The sequence below is a fragment of the Muntiacus reevesi genome, chromosome 1 (assembly GCF_963930625.1).
Source record: "Muntiacus reevesi chromosome 1, mMunRee1.1, whole genome shotgun sequence".
Taxonomy (NCBI): domain Eukaryota; kingdom Metazoa; phylum Chordata; class Mammalia; order Artiodactyla; family Cervidae; genus Muntiacus; species Muntiacus reevesi.
In genome coordinates this window covers 193,150,659-193,168,497 of record NC_089249.1, presented here as the reverse complement: position 1 = coordinate 193,168,497, position 17,839 = coordinate 193,150,659, and the positions used below count along the sequence as shown (strand labels likewise).

At 40.3% G+C, this 17,839-nt stretch overlaps 1 protein-coding gene across 17 annotated transcripts; it reads right to left on the bottom strand.

Annotated features, from left to right (window-relative positions):
* Positions 1 to 282: 282 nt before the first annotated feature.
* On the bottom strand, positions 283 to 16,171 carry LOC136155707 (zinc finger protein 177-like). 17 transcript variants are annotated; one of them, XM_065917707.1, is made up of 7 exons: positions 15,725 to 16,171; positions 11,598 to 11,686; positions 9,729 to 9,825; positions 5,233 to 5,318; positions 3,983 to 4,171; positions 3,433 to 3,620; positions 283 to 2,553 (listed from the first exon to the last, which is right to left on the bottom strand). In XM_065917707.1, the coding sequence occupies exons 2-7, from the start codon at positions 11,617 to 11,619 to the stop codon at positions 1,444 to 1,446; spliced, it is 1,692 nt and encodes a 563-aa protein (XP_065773779.1). In that variant the 5' UTR covers positions 11,620 to 11,686; positions 15,725 to 16,171; the 3' UTR covers positions 283 to 1,443. The 17 variants fall into 17 exon arrangements, with proteins under 17 accessions (XP_065773779.1, XP_065773778.1, XP_065773785.1 ...); XM_065917706.1 differs by lacking the exon at positions 9,729 to 9,825 and adding an exon at positions 4,498 to 4,624; XM_065917713.1 differs by lacking the exon at positions 11,598 to 11,686 and adding an exon at positions 4,498 to 4,624 and having other exon boundaries at positions 9,743 to 9,825; positions 15,725 to 15,769.
* Between the last annotated feature and the right edge of the window lie 1,668 nt (positions 16,172 to 17,839).

Here is a 17,839-nt window from a genome sequence, read left to right as displayed (position 1 = left end):
GCATTGCCTTTCTTTGGGACTGGAATGAAAACTGACCTATACTCAACAATTACAGAATACACATTGTTTTCACCTATACTTAAAGGATTAAAAAAATTTTTTTTTTGATTGGAGAAGAACTGCTTTACAATGTTGTGTTGGTTTTCGCCATACAACAACATGAATCAGCCATAAGAATACATATGCTCCCTCTTCCTTGAAGCATTCTTAAAGCTTGACCATATATGAGATGCGTCAGTTAAGACTGAAATCCACTGTAACAGATTCTTCCCACACGAGTGATTTAAACCAGTTAGGAGTTTATTTTTCTCATGTTACATGAAATGCAGAAACAAGCAACTCATAGTTGTTTATATACAGCCAAAAAATACCTTACGTGTCTATTATATAATCAGTAGTCTATGAATGTCATTTTATTGGTCTATTCTCTAAGAAAAAAGAGGTAAACCTGAGGGCAGATGGTAAAGTGAAAATGCCAGATGCCATGCTCCCATTTCCATGGAATTCTTTAGAACCCACAAGCAGTGACCTCTTGCTTCTTTCTCACAGGCCAAGACTGTGAGCTCATGGGCACTCACAGCTGCAAGGAAAGCTGGGAGATGAGTCCTCAGAAACTGTCTACACTGCTAGTTTGAACACAACTGTAGTTTTGTTACTTGAAGGAAGCAAGAGAGAAATGGATACTGGGACAGCAACTTCTTGTATCTCACACATTAGGCCACAGAGCAAGTCTCTAATAATTTTCTGTTTGTATGTTATTGAATTTATGTCATGAAGATCAGGCATTCTGTGGACAATGCAATTCAGTTAGAAATCTATAACTAAAAGATAACTAAAATATGCCCAGTCTGCACATTAAAATACGTATTTCTAAATAACCTATAGTTCAGTCCAAGATATCTTGATGAGAAATGCAAAATATTTAGTACTTACTTATAAGAAAAACATGACATACCTAAACGTTAGTGAGGTACTTCCCTTGTGGTCCTGTGGCTAAGACTCCACACTCCTGATACAGAGGGCCTAGGTTCAATTCCTGGTCAGGGAACTAGATCCTCTATGTTGTGATTAAAGATCTTGTAAGCCACAATGAAGACAGAGGCTCCTACATGCCACAATTAATACTTGTTGTAGCCAAATAAATACATAAATAAATAAATACTAAAAAAAAAAAAACCTTTGTGATGTAGATTAAGGGAAATTTAGAGTGCTATATAATCTTTAATACTCATCAGCTAATGAGTTGTCACACTTTAAAGATTAAACACTCACTGATAAATATAACCACAGAACCACAACATTTACAATGTTTGCCCCAGTGTGATCTAACTCAAGAGTTGTGACTGATGGCTTTCTAAATTGGTTGTAATATGGTTTCTATCCAGAGTGTGTTTGAAAATGCCTGAGGGGGGAAGGGGCCCTTAAGGCTAGCTTGTAGTCATTTCATTCACAGAGCTTCTGCCCAGTATGTATTCGCTTGTGCATTATAAGGTTAGTGCTAGTGCTAAATGCTTTTCCACACTGGATACATTTATAAGGCTTCTCCCCTGTGTGAGTTCTCATATGCACTCGTAGGCAAGAGGAATTCCTAAAGGCCTTCCCACATTCTTTACATGCATAGGTTTTCTCTCCAGTGTGGGCTCTCTTGTGCACAATGAGATAAGAGCCTGTGCTGAAGGATTTTCCGCAGTGATTACACTCATAAGGTTTCTCTCCAGTGTGAGATCGGGTATGTTTCTTAAGGGATGACTGATCAATAAAGGCTTTCCCACAGTCACTGCATTCATAGGGTTTCTCTCCAGTATGGGTTCTCATATGTTTCTGAAGGGATGAAGGAACGGTGAAAGCCTTGCCACATTCCTTACAGTCATAAGGTTTCTCTCCAGTGTGAGTTCTTTTGTGAACGTTAAGATGAGAGCTCTGGCTGAAGGATTTTCCACAGTGATTACACTCATAAGGTTTCTCTCCAGTGTGTGATCTTATGTGTTTCTTAAGGGAAGATTGAAAAACAAAAGCTTTCCCACAATCCCTACATTCATAAGCTTTCTCTCCAGTGTGAGGTCTCATACATATCTGCAGGGACAAGGGGCCAGTGAAAACTTTCCCATGTCCATTACATTTTGAGCTTTCTTTCATAGTACACATTTTTTTGTGGACACTATGGGAAGCTCTTTTTCCACAGTCACTGCATTCATGGAGTTTCTCTTCAGTAGGTATTTGTTCATGTACTGAGAAGGAAGAGTGTAATTTGAAGGACATAAGATGTTGATTACACTCAGATTTTTCTCCTGTGAGAGTTCTGAAGTCTTTCCTAAGGGATGACTCTTGATTGAAAGTTTTTCCACAATCACTGAATTCAAGAATTTTCTCTCCAATGTGAGAACTCACATGACTCCTAAGAGTTGAGGGATGGCCAAAGTCTTTCCCATATTCTTTATATTCATAGCATTCCTCACTCTTGCAATATCTTGTACGAGTAAGGCAATAATTCTTTCTGAAGAATTTTCTACAATGATTACGTTCCAATGGTTTCTCACCAGGGTGGGCTGGTGCCTACAGACAAAGGAGTAAGTGATGACTAAAGGCTTTCTTGGGGCTTCCCTGGTAGCTCAAACAGTAAAGAGTCTGCCTGCAACGCAGGAGACCTGGGTTTAATCCCTGGGTTGGGAAAATCCCCTGGAGAAGGGCATGGCAACCCACTCCAGTATTCTTGCCTGGAGAATCCCACGGACAGAGGAGCCTGGCAGGCTACAGACCATAGGGTCGCACAGAGTGCGACCTGAAGTGACACGCCTGAAGTGACTTAACATGCACAAAGGCTTTCTCATTTTTATTACACAGGAACTCATTTCCATGTGGATCCTGCCATATATAGGAAGTATATTATTATGACTAACATTTTTGCCATTTTCAGGGTGTGTGTCTATTTTTTGCCTTATTCTTTCATGTTGAAATTGCTGAATACTCTTCCTAAGGCCCCATGGAATTCATTCCATCAAAGGGCATCCTAATTATAGAGTTTTTCTAATCATGGGTGAAGAATGATTGATTTATTAAATACTTAATAGTGGAATGACATTTAAGTAAATGTTTGTTGTTGTTGTTTAGTTGCTATGTTGTGTCTCTTTTGTGACCCTATGGGTTGCAGCCCACCAGGCTCCTCTGTCCATGGGATTTCTTAGGTAAGAATACTGGAGTGAGTAGCCATTTCTTTTTCCAAGGGAACTTCCCAACTCAAGGATTGAACCTGCATCTCCTGCATTGGCAGGCAGATTCTCTACCACTGCACTACCAGGGAAGACCAAGTAAATGTTAGTTTTTGATATTCTCTGCAAGCTGCAAGTGTTGAGGTAGGTTTGGAGATTTCTCCAATTTTATGGGATTAATAAAGGATTTCCTGATGCAGCTTTCTGATGAGTGAATTCTACTTGCCTCAAGTGTCTCCTCTTGCTTGGGTGCTGCTCCTGTTTTAATTCCTTGAAATTCACAGAGCTCTCCCAGTCTTAAAAAACAGGAATCATTTCTAGTGAATCTCACCATTTTTATGCCATTGGCAGTTTTTTCTCCAGGAACATTCTGCATGAGAATTACATCTTTTGATTTAAGTTGAGTAGCCCCATCTGAAAGTGAATGGGGAAATTTTTTATAATTATGGGAGAAAAAGTAGGGGCAGAAAAAAGGAGGCAGGCATGCTATGGATTTCTTTTCAATTAATAACACTAAATATAGGAAGAAAATGTGAGACAGAAGATGTAACCATTGATCAGAGAAATTAATTTAGGAACTTGGTTCTGGGAAAAGATGCCAATGATAGGAACAAGCAATGGAAATGAGAGGTATTTTACATAGAATTCTGGAGGCTTCAGACAGAAAGCTCACGTAATGGTCTCAGCTTTCTTATCTCACAATGACTAATAAACTGTACCACCCCTCACAGGCTGTGGCTATTCCGTACAATGACCCCTTCCTGTGTGGGGCTCACCTGTACAAGCACTTTGGAGAATTCCTCTCCCCTCTGGCCTCAGCTCTTTCTGCACCACCTCAGTGATCGGACTGTGTATGCAGAGATGATACCCTGCTCGTGGGGAAAGACACATGATGTGGGGAGACTGTGAAGGAGACAAGGAATCTTTCCACAAAACTGATTCCAATACTTTGGTTTTCAAGGATTCTGAAGATAGGTAAGAGCAGCAAAAGAATCAGATTACATAGCCCTTTCACAGAGCACCATAAGACAAACACCCACATACCTTTCCCCACATGATCTGACCCTTGAATTCTAAGCCCAAGATCTGTATATTACCTAAATTTTAAGGACTGAGAAAATACAATCAGTGAATTTTCTTGGGAAGTGATAAGACTGCCCCACACAGGCAGGAACCGTCCATTCTGTGTTTACCATATATAGCTGTTCTTTTCAGTTTCTGGGACAGATAAGTGATGAAGAACTAGTACATGCATGAACAAATGAATATGAAGGAATGAGGCCAACTTTACCAACTGAGGCCAGGTTCCTAAAGTTCTCCAACATCACATCTCTGTACAGGATTTTCTGAGCGGGGGCCAGCAGGGCCCACTCCTCCTGTGAGAAGTCCACTGACACTTCCTCGAAGGTCACCAAGTCCTAAAACACCATGTATACATTCAGGTTCAGCCAAGAACTATCTCTAACTCTGAACCAGAAAGATGATGGGTGAGGCTGAGAGGACTTGTGGGGAAGACCCAATGTGCAGTAAGCTCAGACATTCTTCAGAGGTCTTTCATCATTTCATCCAAGTTCTTGGAACTTTCCACTTCCGTTTTCACTCACTGGACCATCTCTTTCAGGCTCATGGTTTTTGGAAGCTTGTCTAACACAGCTGAGCTGATATTGCACAACTAGGTTACAAGGAGTCTTCCAATCTTATTCAAGATCTAGTATAGATTGAGCATACTACAGAAGGAGAAAAATACTTGGAAAATGAATGTTTTTCCTAGTGAAGAAAAGTCTTTATGTTCCTTCATGGCACCCAGCAGAATATGGAACTAACACTCACCCTGGGGGATTATCTCAAACACAAAACAAATATTGAAGCCTTTCCTTAAACATTCTCTCTCTCCCATTCTAAGAAGCCCAAAGAACTGAGGGAGCCTGATGCTAGCCTGGTTGGGCTGTGAAGCTCTGGGTCATGGACAAGAGATGTACCCTTTGGGAACAATGATTTTTTTTGGAAACAGTAACTTCCCACATACCTGTGACCAGGTTGTCAGCAATCCTGCAGACATTCTTTCTTTTGTGTGTCTCTCTCCTGGTTTGGCAGCGTTCTGAGCATGAAGACCTAGAAACGAAGAAAGAAGCCATGAGATTCTGGGCCTGACAGATATTCAACACTTAGAGGCCTTGTAAGCTTCCTCATACTAGCTTCAGAGTAACCACACGTACCGAAATGCACATATATATACACATAATACAGTAAAGAATTTATCTCCTTACCTAAGAACAATTAGGAATTGGGAATACAGTATGTTCTTATTTTTTAAACTTTTCCCTAGATTGAGCCACCAAAATTGCCTAGAGTCACTAACAACTCAGGAGCAATGAGTCCTCTAGTATTAAAATTCCTCTGTATAAGAAACCAGGACTCCTTTGGGAAATATGTTCAGTGTAGAACAAGAAATGTTTCAGCATAAGCCTGGAACAGCTTATACCAGAAAGGAAGGAATCTACCACATAGGAGAAAACTTAAAAAGGTTCCTACTGGCTTATGATGGAACAATTTAATAAAGAGTAATGATTACAATCAGTTGAAATACACCAAATATAAAACAAAGCCATGAGTCCATAATGTTACTAAAAAAAGGTCAATGGTCTCTACCGGAGGTGGCCAGGATATAATTTTGTTATTCTGAAAATTAGTAAAAAAAAAAAATCCAGCCTGTATCATCCTGTCCCCTCCTTTATGAACATTTTATTACTAATAAATAGTTGTGATAAAGGAAAGTTCTTTCCAGAATAACCCTACAAACTTTATTCTAAGTTTCATTTATTATGAAGAAAATGCTAGAATCAGAAAGTCACCATTCTGAAACCACTAGTAAATTAATGCACTTAGGCAATGACAACTAATGGTTACGAAAATAATAGGTGAAAAGTGAATGTACTTAGGCAATGACAATCAATGGTTACTAAAATATTAGGTGAAAAGTGAATATTTATTTTCAACTTCTAGCTTTGAAAAAATTTCAAACTCAAAAGCTTTAAGAATTAGTGTAAAAATGATGAGATTCCCTATACTCTTTACTATCTGTTAAAGTTCTGTCACATTTGCTTCCTTTCTCCTCTCTGTAGGGGTGTGTGTGTGTTTCATCAAGAATATTGAGAGGAAACTACTTGAGAGGAAATTGCAGGTGTCAGACCCTTTTTTCCTATACACTTCAGAGTGTCATAGAACTTGGGACTTTCCCTAACATGATCAAACCCAGGATTTAATATTTATTATCTAACATATAATTCATGTGCAGAATTTTACCAACTAGCCCAATAATATCCTTTAGAGCAGCCACTTTAAAATTTCCCGTCCAGGATTGTGCCCTCAGACTATGTTTCTTTCATCTTCTTTAACCTGGACCAGTCCCTTGGCCTTTCATCTTTCCAGGTTTGAAAAGTCCCAGGTCAAATGTTTTACAGATTACATCTCAGTTTTAGTTTGTCTGTTGTTTTCTCATGGTTAGACTCACAAAGTTTATTTTTGGATGATGTATTTTGTAACTGATGCTTGTCCTCAGTGAATCACTTCAGGAGGCATATGATGACAGTGTGTCTGATTACGGATGTTAATTTTGATCACTTGGTTAAGGTGGTATGCAGCAGGTTTCCCCATTAAGTGACCCCCCCTTTTTTCTGTAACTAAGAAGAAACCTGAAGGAGATAATTTTAAGAGTAAATAGATGTGCTGGGCAACTTTATAAAGGAAGATCAAGTTGATAAATCTTAACATCTTAAAAGAGACACCTGGACACCATGAGTTCTGATATGATGCAATAAGAGGCAATACCAATTATAAAATATTCTTTGCTAAAAAAAATCCTAACAAATCTTTTCATCTAATTAGCAGTTTATAGAAGAAGGGTAAGAGAAAGGGACAGAGGACACGCTAAATGATATATAGAGGACATAATCAGAAATATCCAGTTTGGGGAGAAAGAGGAAAGGAGAACTCTTCCTGATTAAGAGACTTAAGAGGTGTAACAATTCACTGCAATGTGTGGCCCTTACAGCTTTTTTCTTAAAAAAAAAAAAAAAAAAAAAAGTGTTATTTATTTTAGGCTGTGCTGGCTCTTCGGTGTTGTGCGGGCTTTTCTCCAGTTGCAGTGAGTGGGGGCTACTCTCTAGTTGTGGTGCACGGGCTTCAGTAGTTGTGGAACATGGGTTCAGTAGTTGTGGTGCTTGGGCTTAGTTGCTCTGCAGCATGTAGGACCTGCCTAGACCAGGGATTGAACTCGTGTCTCCTGCACTGGTGGGTGGATTCTTTACCACTGAGCCACCAGTTCAGTTCAGTTCAGTCGCTCAGTCGTGTCCGACTCTGCGACCCCATGAATTGCAGCACTTCATGGCCAGGCCTCCCTGTCCATCACCAACTCCTGGAGTTTACCCAAACTCATGTCCATCAAGTTAGTGATGCCACCCAGCCACCTCATCCTCTGTCGTCCCCTTCTCCTCCTGCCCCCAATCCCTCCCAGCATCAGGGTCTTTTCCAATGAGTCAACTCTTCGCATGAGGTGGCCAAAGTATTGAAGTTTCAGCTTCAGCATCAGTCCTTCCAATGAACACCCAGGACTGATCTCCTTTAGGATGGACTGGTTGGATCTCCTTGCAGTCCAACGGACTCTCAAGAGTCTTCTCCAACACCACAGCTCAAAAGCATCAATTTTTCAGTGCTCAGCTTTCTTCACAGTCCAACTCTCACATCCATACATGACCAGTGGAGAAACCATAGCCTTGACTAGAAGGACCTTTGTTGCAAAGTAATGTCTCTGCTTTTTAATATGCTATCTAGGTTGGTCTTTATTTAACTTTTATGCAGAATACATCATGAGAAACGCTGGGCTGGAAGAAGCACAAGCTGGAATCAAGATTGCCAGAGAATTATCAATAAGCTCATATATGCAGATGACACCACCCTTATGGCAGAAAGTGAAGAGGAACTAAAAACCCTCTTGATGAAAGTGAAAGAGGAGAGTGAAAAAGCTGGCTTAAAGCTCAACATGCAGAAAACTAAGATCATGGCATCTGGTCCCATCACTTCATGGCAAATAGATGGGGAAACAGTGTCAGACTTTATTTTTTTGGGCTCCAAAATCACTGCAGATGGTGATTGCAGCCATGAAATTAAAAGACGCTTACTCCTTGGAAGGAAAGTTATGACCAACTGAGTCACCAGGGAAGCCCCCAATTCTTTTTTTATAGATTAGAGAAATATGTTAAAAAATTTTAATGTTAAGGCTTTGTGATGGCATTTACAAAGTTCCTGGTTTCAGCTTGCACCTTAAAGACATATTTAAGTTACATGATTTTAGGTTCTCAATTAACAAAGGTCAACAGACATGGACAAAGTCTAGAAAATGCTCAATTTGTCAAACTAATGACAAATTAGTTTGAAAACTAGAGAATTTGCCTTCAAAAATAGCTATTTCTACCAAAGTGGGAAAAAAGGTATTGTTTTTGGACTAAACTACAATTTTAAGTATCACTGTCCCTTGGAAAATATCAGTATAGCTTGAAAAATCACATTCACTTACAACTCACACTTCTGATCCTTGGAATGACAATTTTTAATTCCAATACGCAGTGTGCTTTTTTTCCCCCACAAAGTGATTTATTATAAAAAGGCTTGCTCCTTCTCAATGCTGAGTTAGTTCAGCAATGCAGCTCCATCCTTTTAAGCATTCTAGTCAAGTGTTAGTCACTCAGTCGTGTCTAACTCTTTGTGGCCCCATGGACTGTAGCCCACCAGGCTCCTCTGTCCATGGAATTCTCCAGGCAAGAATACTGGAGTGGGTTGCAATTCCCTTCTCCATGCAGTGTACTTCTGAGTCAGCAGTTTTATACTGGATGCCCTTTAAAGCAACCTTCCTGAATGTTAAAATGATCTATGATTTTTTCATTAAACTTATGAGCAAATTTGCCAATATGTTTATCAAGAGCAATGTTTCCCTTTCTTTTTTTAAAAAATATTTATGTATTTATTGCCTGCACCAGGTCTTTGTTGGGGCATGTGAGATCTAATTCCCTGACCAGGGATTGAGCCTGGATCCCCTGCATTAGAAGCTGGGAGTCTTAGCCATGGGACTACCAGGGAAGTCCCTCCCTTTCCTTTTTAAAAGTAATTTTTAAGTTTATTTTTATTGAGGTAATAATCATTTACAAAATTATGTAAGCTTCATGTGTACAAAAACAAAGCTCTGTTGTATTCTTTACTTTCATAAGGATTCTTATAGAGTTTAGCTGATAGTTGACCAAAATGAAATGATTTATCCAAAACTTCTTCAGAATGACATATATGGGAATATTTAGCCAAGTGAATTCTATGTAAAGAAATATATTGTGAGGGGTATTTCAAGTGTCTGCCAAATTCACAATGCTCAGAGACTGAAAAACATTAGCCTCAAATATCTGTCATGGTTATTGTGCTGCTGTTCTATTTTATGGAACTGTTAATCTTCCACTAGTGGAAGGGAAGGAATTATACCTTGTGAATCTTACCATGCCTACCATGTTGGATTTTTTCCCATTCAAAATATTCCACTGAGGTGCTGACCTTCTGGCATTGAGACAAATTTCCCAATCTGAAATAAGATTACAAAAAATTACCTTACTGAAAAATAAATGGAAGGAAGGTGCTTAAAAATGAAGGCCAATGTGTATTTACTTTCAAACATTGACTTAAAATATATTTTAGAACAGAAAGAAAGAATAAATTAAGTTTGGCTGGATTAAGAGTTTGGCATGATAAGGTGCTGTGGTCAAATTAGTAGGTGATTTACTAAGAAATGATTCTATAAGTGTTAAAACTGACAATGAACGGAAAGCACCATGGAGGAAAACAAAGATGAAAGGAAATGGACAAAGAGCCTAAGGCAAATGCAAAATTTAAATTAAAAAATCAGACAGATTCTACTGTCAGGCCAAAAGAAAGTTTCCAAAGGTGAGGGAAAAGTTAAAGAGAAGAAAAGTGTGGACTTCCCTGGTGGTACAGTAGATGAGAATCCACCTGACAATGCCTGCATTGGGTTTGGTCCCTGGTGCGAGAAGATCCCACTTACTGTGGAACAACTTAGCCCATGTGCCACAACTGCTGAGCCCGAAAGCCTAGAGCCTGTGCTCCACAACAAGAGAGGCCACCAAAATGAGAAGCCTGTGCACCACAAAAAGTAGTCCCCGCTTGTCACAACTAGAGAAAGTTGTGAACAGCAACGAAGACCTAGCACAGTCAAATAAATAAATAAATAAATAGCCTTTTCTCTCTTGGAAAACTTTCCATTTTCTTCAGCTTTCCTCTTAGTTCTACCTGAAAGATCAGACGAGGTCTGCATAGCTGGTGCCCTGCTCTGAGAGGAAGATGCCTGATATAAGACTAATATGTAAGGGATGACAAATACTTCCATAAATACGGGGCCGAGAGTCTGCACTTCAGGGATACTAAATACTCTCAGGTATAACTTGAGAAACAACAAAATGTTCATCTCAACTTTATCAAACCAGTAAACTTTAAAATAAAACTAAAATGCAAACATATTCACATTCTCTCTCTCTCATTTTTCACAAAACAGACTCCCAATCTTTTGCCTAAAACCCAAGCTCAAGCTTATATACATAATTTTGAAGTCCTAAGCCTTTTATCCTAGGAAAAATAAAGTCAGTACAATGGACAGATCTTCATTTTTCAAGAGGAAGCCACTGTACTATAAAGTCTGTGACCTCTAAGGTCACTGGATACTAAACCATCACAAACATCCTGGCATCAGTCAGTTGCCATCTCCATCAGTGTGCACTTGAAAAAGAGGAAAGGAGACCCAAAGCCTAGACAGGTTTCATGTTCTCCCACCATCAACCCCAGGGCTTGATGGTTCTCAAGCCCCTTCTCCTCTCTACCTGGACATATTCATAGTGACTTCATCCAATGTAGCTTTAAGAGCACCTCTCTCTCTCCTAACGATGTATCTCACCACAACTAGATTGTGACCTCTTCTGGTCTTATTTTTCTCTAGTGATAGGATTAGCAATAGTTCTGAGCACATTACAGACAATAAATGCTGGAAATGCATCACTCCTCCAGTGATAGCACAAATTCTCAGAATCACATGTCAGCTCCCTGTCTATTATAGCAAAATGAGGGCACACAATTAGCATGGATGATTGGATTGAATTAGTAAATACTGGGATGATGGTATCATTCTCTTATGTAAATGAAAGGCCCTAAGATCTGAGGAAATTTAACTTGGACTCAGTCCCTAAGCAGGTTCTGTTGTAATAAAAAGGTCTGTTTCACTGGAAGGAAACACATCTACCTGGTAGGGAGAAGCATGTGCTTTTATAAAAGAATAAATTTCCTACTCACTTGAAAATAATTTGTCAGACATCCAGTCACAGTCCTTTCCCCTTCTGACTTCTCTTCATAAAGACAGAAAAAGTCTTGGGAAAGACAGCCTTGAGGAGAAGAAATAAAACCTGAGAATTCAGGCTGCCCAGTTCCCATGTTCACAAGCCTGGAAACACCCCACACTAATTCTAAGTAAACACATACACACTGCTGCCATAAAATGCCCTACAGTCCGCCTCACCTGAAATTAGAAATGGATTTTGTTAAAAAGGAAAAAATGTTTAACAATCTAATTAATTTCATTTTACAGATAAAGAAATTAAAGTCTAGACAGGTAAAAATTATTGGGGTATTTTTTTTGCTAACAGTGATAACTCATCATGTAATTAAGCAGAACTTCTCCCACAAAAATGGGCAGACTTAACCCTTTCTCCCCAAGTCCCAGGATTTAGACAACAGGATATTGTTATATACTTAAGGACCCTCCTAGACAGCCCAGAAGCAGGACTACGTAGACTCAGACCACAAAGACATTTTGCTCACAAGCCAGTGAAGTAGTCTCTGAAAGGAGCATCAGCAAGCACTTGCCACAAGGGAAAAGATCAATGACTGGCATCTGTGATCTGACAGTGAAATCTGCCTTATACATCTTATTCCTGAAGTCTCTTCAAGATAGTTCAATTCCTCTTAAGTAGTAGTGGGAGTCTTGCCTCATGTCATCAATCTTTAAGCAGTAGGCATTACTGATTTGTCATCAAGCATCATTTTTAGCCATCTCTCTGCAGAAGACGGCAGTTACATATTATGTGAAAGTCATTAGAAACTGTAGATGGCATGAATATAAATAATTGCCATTTACTGAGTACCCATTATGTGCTAGAAACATTGAAAGCTCATATGATTATCAAGTTATTATTACTGTCATTCAATAGTTGAGGCAATTCATGTACAAACAGCAGTGGTAATTAGTCCAAGATCACCACTTAGGAAGTGGTGAGCCAGAGCCTGAATCCAGGTTACTCTGTCTCAAAAGCTTGAACTCCTGAGATTATTGTTATTCTCCAATATGATTGGACAGTGATCACGAAATAGTGTGTAGGAAATGATTAACTTAGCAGGTCTGGGTTGCCCCAAATTTTTACTAGGAATATGAGTATGAACCTATGACGTTAAGAAAAGATATATTTTAATTGGGTTTTTGAAGAATAATAATATGAGAATATGTTCACAATATTATGAAAAGAAGGATATAAAATTATAAATATTTAAAAAAAAACTTATTTATTTATTTATATTTTTGGCCACTTTGTGTGGTATGTGGGATCTTACTTCCCCAACCAGGGATCAAACTTGTGCCCCCTGCAGTGGAAGCATGGAGTCTTAAGCACCGGACCGCCAGAAAAGTCATGAAAATATCTATTTCAGATATTCACTGAAAGGCCTAGACACAATTAAACCCCAGGAGCACTGAGTCCACGTCTCATACAGACCTTGGTGTCTATAAGGAAACAGGCTTCTTGGAGAAATCATTGATTATGGTCTGTAACAGTCAAGTCTGAGGCTTCTCTGGTGCCTCAGCAGTCAAGAATCTGTCTGCAATGCAGGAGACCTGGGTTTGACCCCTGGGTTGGGAAGATCCCCCGGAGGAGGGCATGGCAACCCACCCCAGTACTCTTTCCTGGAGAATTCCATGGACAGAGGAGCCTGGCAGGCTACAATTCATAGGGTCACACAGAGTTGGATATGATTGAAGTGACTAAGCAGCAACAGTCAAGTTCAAAGTGAATTGGGAATTTACGCGCGCTCAAAGATTTATAGCGATGTGTTGAAGGGACACATGAATCAAATTAAAAGGACTACTCTTGGCCAAGTTTAGGAGAGTCTGAGCATCAAATGACAGCAACTGTTTATAATATGATAAATGAAAGAATAGGGGAAAATGTTGTGAAACCCCGAAAGGGAAAAAAATAGAGAAGGCAGGGGAAGTAGGGAGAGAAAGCTCTTGTTCACAAAAGACTGACAGCAAGAGAATGGAAAAATTTGGAAAAAAAGAAAAAGAATTACGAAAAACAACAACAACAAAAGCACTTTTCAGGACCCCAATGTAACAACAGGCAGAAGTGAAGATCAACAAGTGATGCCAAAACCACTGGGTGAAAGGGTTGGGCAACAGATTATTCCCCTGATTGTTGTTCTTAAGTTGCTGAGTCATGTCCAACTCTTTTGTGACCCCAGAGATTAGCCCGTCAGGCTCTTCTGTTCATGGGATTTCCCAGACAAGAATCCTGGAGTGGGTTGTCATTTCCTTCTCCAGGTGATCTTCCTGACAAAGGGATCAAACCAGCGTTCCTGCACTGTGGACAGATCCTCTTCCACCGAGCCACCTGGGAAGCCTATTACCTACAGATTACCACAAAGAAAAATGTGACTGTGCAAGAGAGATGGGTACCTTAACTAAACGCTTTGCATTCCTAATACACAGTGGATGACTTGAATTTATGCGCCTCCAGATGTGACATAACGTGAAGTACACATCACCTAGGAAATTTTCAAGTCTCTTAAACCTGCTGTCTAACACAGTAGTCATTGTCTTGCTCTATGTGGCTACCGTGAAAATGAAATGTGGCTATCGAGACTGAGGGCCTGAATTTGTCATTTTACTCACTTTTAATTAAATTTTAGAAATAAAACTGTTCAGTTACTCAAAAAATCTTTCAGTATGTTTGAAGCAATCTGGGTTTCCCCAAATACTTTTTCAACAGTCAATTTTCTGAAAGCTAAAGATCAAGAATTTCTAATAAAAATTTAGCATCCATACTGAGGTGAGCTTAGGTGCAAAATACATATCAGAGTCCAGCAACTTGGTACAAAAGAAAAGTAATATTTCTCACTAATAACTTTGTATTAGTTACATTGGTCATTAATTTCATCAATAGTTATATATTAATAACTGGGTAAATTAGGTTAGATATGACATATTATTAAAAATAACTTCACATGTATATTTTCTCCTAATTTGACTACTAAAAAATTTTAAATCACACTACATTTGTATTAGATACTACTGGCTCTACCAGGGTGACTCAGTGGTAAAGAACCTGACTGCAAAGGCAGGTGACCTGGGTATGACCCCTGGGTCAAGAAGATCCCCTGGAGGGAATGGCAACCCACTCCAACAGTCTTGCCTGGGAAGTCCCATGGACAGAGGAGCCTGGTGGGCTACAGTCCAAGAGGTCGCAAAAGACACAGACACGACTGAGCACACACACCCTAGACTCAATGTCCACTTTATGAGATACACAAGTTAATTACATGAAATTGTAGGAAAACATCACCATATGGGAATGCCAACATTTTTCAATATAAATCTCCTGGACTGCAGGAACCAAAAATACTGGCAAATGTTTTAGGTAAAACAGATGTAAAACTTAAATGCAATGTGCAAATCTTATTTGAATCCCAGCTCCCCCCCCTCCCCCCCCAAACCCGACAACTATAAAATATACTTTTGGAAAACTGGAGAAATTTTGATTTTCTTGGACGGACAGTGGAGTTTTGTTTTTAGTAGGAAACTGTCCTCATTCTTGAAGTCAATGTCTGCAATTTACCATTAAATAGTTCATCATTATATATATATATATATATATATAATGACAGACAAAATCTTAAATTAGTGAACCTAGATTAAGGGTTCATGGATATTCCTTTTATTGACCACAAATTTTCTTAAGATAAAAACTTCAAGAAGAGGGAATTTCTTGGTGGTCCAGTGGTTAGAACTCCGCACTGTCAATCCCGTGGGTCAGGGTTCAACTCCTGGTGGGGGAACTAAGATCCCTCCAGCCCGTGCGAAAGAAAAAAAAAAAGAGAGAAATTCTAGATGAATACCTGAAAGAAAAATTTACCCCTCAAAACTCATCTTGCGTAAATTCAATTCCAACTGCTGCTACTAACGGAAAACAGCCTCGATCGGCTTCCTTCCCAGACACTTCTATATTTTGAAGGTTTGGGGCTTTACGGGGCTCTCATATGGTACATTTATTATTTATATGAATCCCTTCACTCCTGTTCTTATTCAGATCAAAGAGACGTGCTCCCTAATAACCTACAAAGGTTTCTTCTCGTTCCAAAGGAATATGACTTACCAAACTTCAATAACCGACAACCACAGGCGGAGTAAAGCCATCGAGAGCTAAACGGGACCCAGTGACAGGGGGCCATAGGCGCCGGAGTGTCGAGAAGAACGGAGATGCTATTTCTTTTTCCTGTGGAGAAAGGACCCAAAGGCTGCTCTGGAAGCTTGTGAAATCGGGACCAAAGCGGATGGAGATTAGGCCGGGCCGACCCGCCTTCTCCCGGAACTGCCGCCGGGATACCGGCTGGCCGAGCCGGTCCAGGCTCTCGGATGAGGGGCCGCCGCCCGGCAGCGCCGGCGGGAAGCCAGGGCGGCCAGGTCAGCCCTCGAGGCCAGCGTCCTCTGACTTCAAGCCTCCTCTTGGGTCTCTTCCCCTCCTGCTTGACCGCACAAAGCCGGGACAATAAGAAACGAAAATTTCACCTCAGACCCCGGCTGGGGCGCACAAATAACGGAACTTCCGCTTTGCGCACGCGCAAATTCAAACGCGCACGCGCACTTCCAGCCTAAGGGGTGGGGCCTCGGAGGTTGGGCGGGCCCTAGAGGCCACTGCTTCTAAAGTCCCGGAGCCTTATACACTCTTCTTCCCTTTTCTTCCGGCTGAGAGGCACTGGGGCTCAGGTTCCGGACCCGCAAGGCGGGGCTGTGGCCCAGGATCGGCTCGGTGGTTTGCTTTACTCAGTAGTCCATGCACCTTACATGAATGACAATTGCTTTCAAATTGGGTGGATAATTGAATAGTCATTTCATAGAAGGAGACAGATAATTAATGTGACAGTGCACAGTCTACAATAATCTTTAGGAATCCTCTAAGTTGTCTTGCAGCAAAAGGAAACGGAAATTTAAAAAATTTATTTTACTTTATTTTGATGTATTTACTTCGCTGCATTGGATCTTAGTATCAGCGCACAGGCTTAGCTGCCCTGCAGCATGTGTGATATTAGTTCCCCCACCAGGGATGAACCAGCGTCCCCTGCATTGGAAGGGAGACTGTTAACCACTGGACCAGCGGGGAAGCCCCAGGAAAGGGAATTTTTAATAGCTGTTATTCAATTTGGTGTGAGGACTTGTTTCTCAGTGTTACATCATGAACTATACAATTAACCTACTAAATCTGATTTAATTGTAATTTATCCTCAAAAAGTTTGTGTCTTTTTTATTGTTGGCTGGGAGGCTTGCAAGATCTTAGTTCCTTGACCAGGGATCGAATCCAGGCCCCCTCCAATGAAAGCACTAAACCCTAACCATTGGATCACCAGGGAATTCCCAGAAACTGTATGTCTTTAGATAACAAAGTTTTCCAGAGATAAAAAGATTTCTCTTGAGGGGAGGTTAGATCAGGTGAATATAACAGTTCAGCAGAGGATGAGATAGTTGGATAGCATTACTGACTCAATAGACATGAGTTTGAGCAAGCTGTGGGAGATGGTGAAGGACAGGGAAGCCTGGCATGCTGCAGTCCATGGGTTCGAAAAGAGTTGGACAGGACGGAGCGACTGAACGACACCACCACCTAGAATCAAAGTAGAGGAATAGGGAGGTTGAAAGGCTTGGAGATTATGGTTGAGAAACTGGAAGAAGTAGGAGAGGATGTTAGTGAATCCTGTGACATCACACTTCCAGGTGTATTGTTTTGTCATACGAAAGTGAAAAGGTATTCGGAGTCAGGATGTAAAGGAATACTAGAGAAAGCTGAACAGAGACCTACTACTGTGAAGTATGCTGATTTCAGAAATAAAGAAGCCAGAATGGCAGTTGGGTTGGGGGGGCCACAGGAAATGTGGGCACATAATACAACTTATAACCCTTAATTTTTTTTTTTACAAAATAATTCCCGTTATCATTATTATTTTTTAAGAGGATAGGAGTGTTTCAGAGATTAGTACAAGGAATGAGTAAGCTCTTGACTATGAAATCTGCAACAGTAGGTCATAGTGCTTCTAGTTCTTCGAGATGTGTTGTTTAGTTGGTAAGTCATGTCTGACTCTTTTGTGATCCCATGGACTATAGCCCACCAGGCCCTTCTGACCATGCGATTTCCCAGGCAATAATTCTGGAGTGGGTTGCCAGAACTGTGCAATTGCAGAGGCATTGTGGGGTTTATATTGACTCATATGGGTCTATA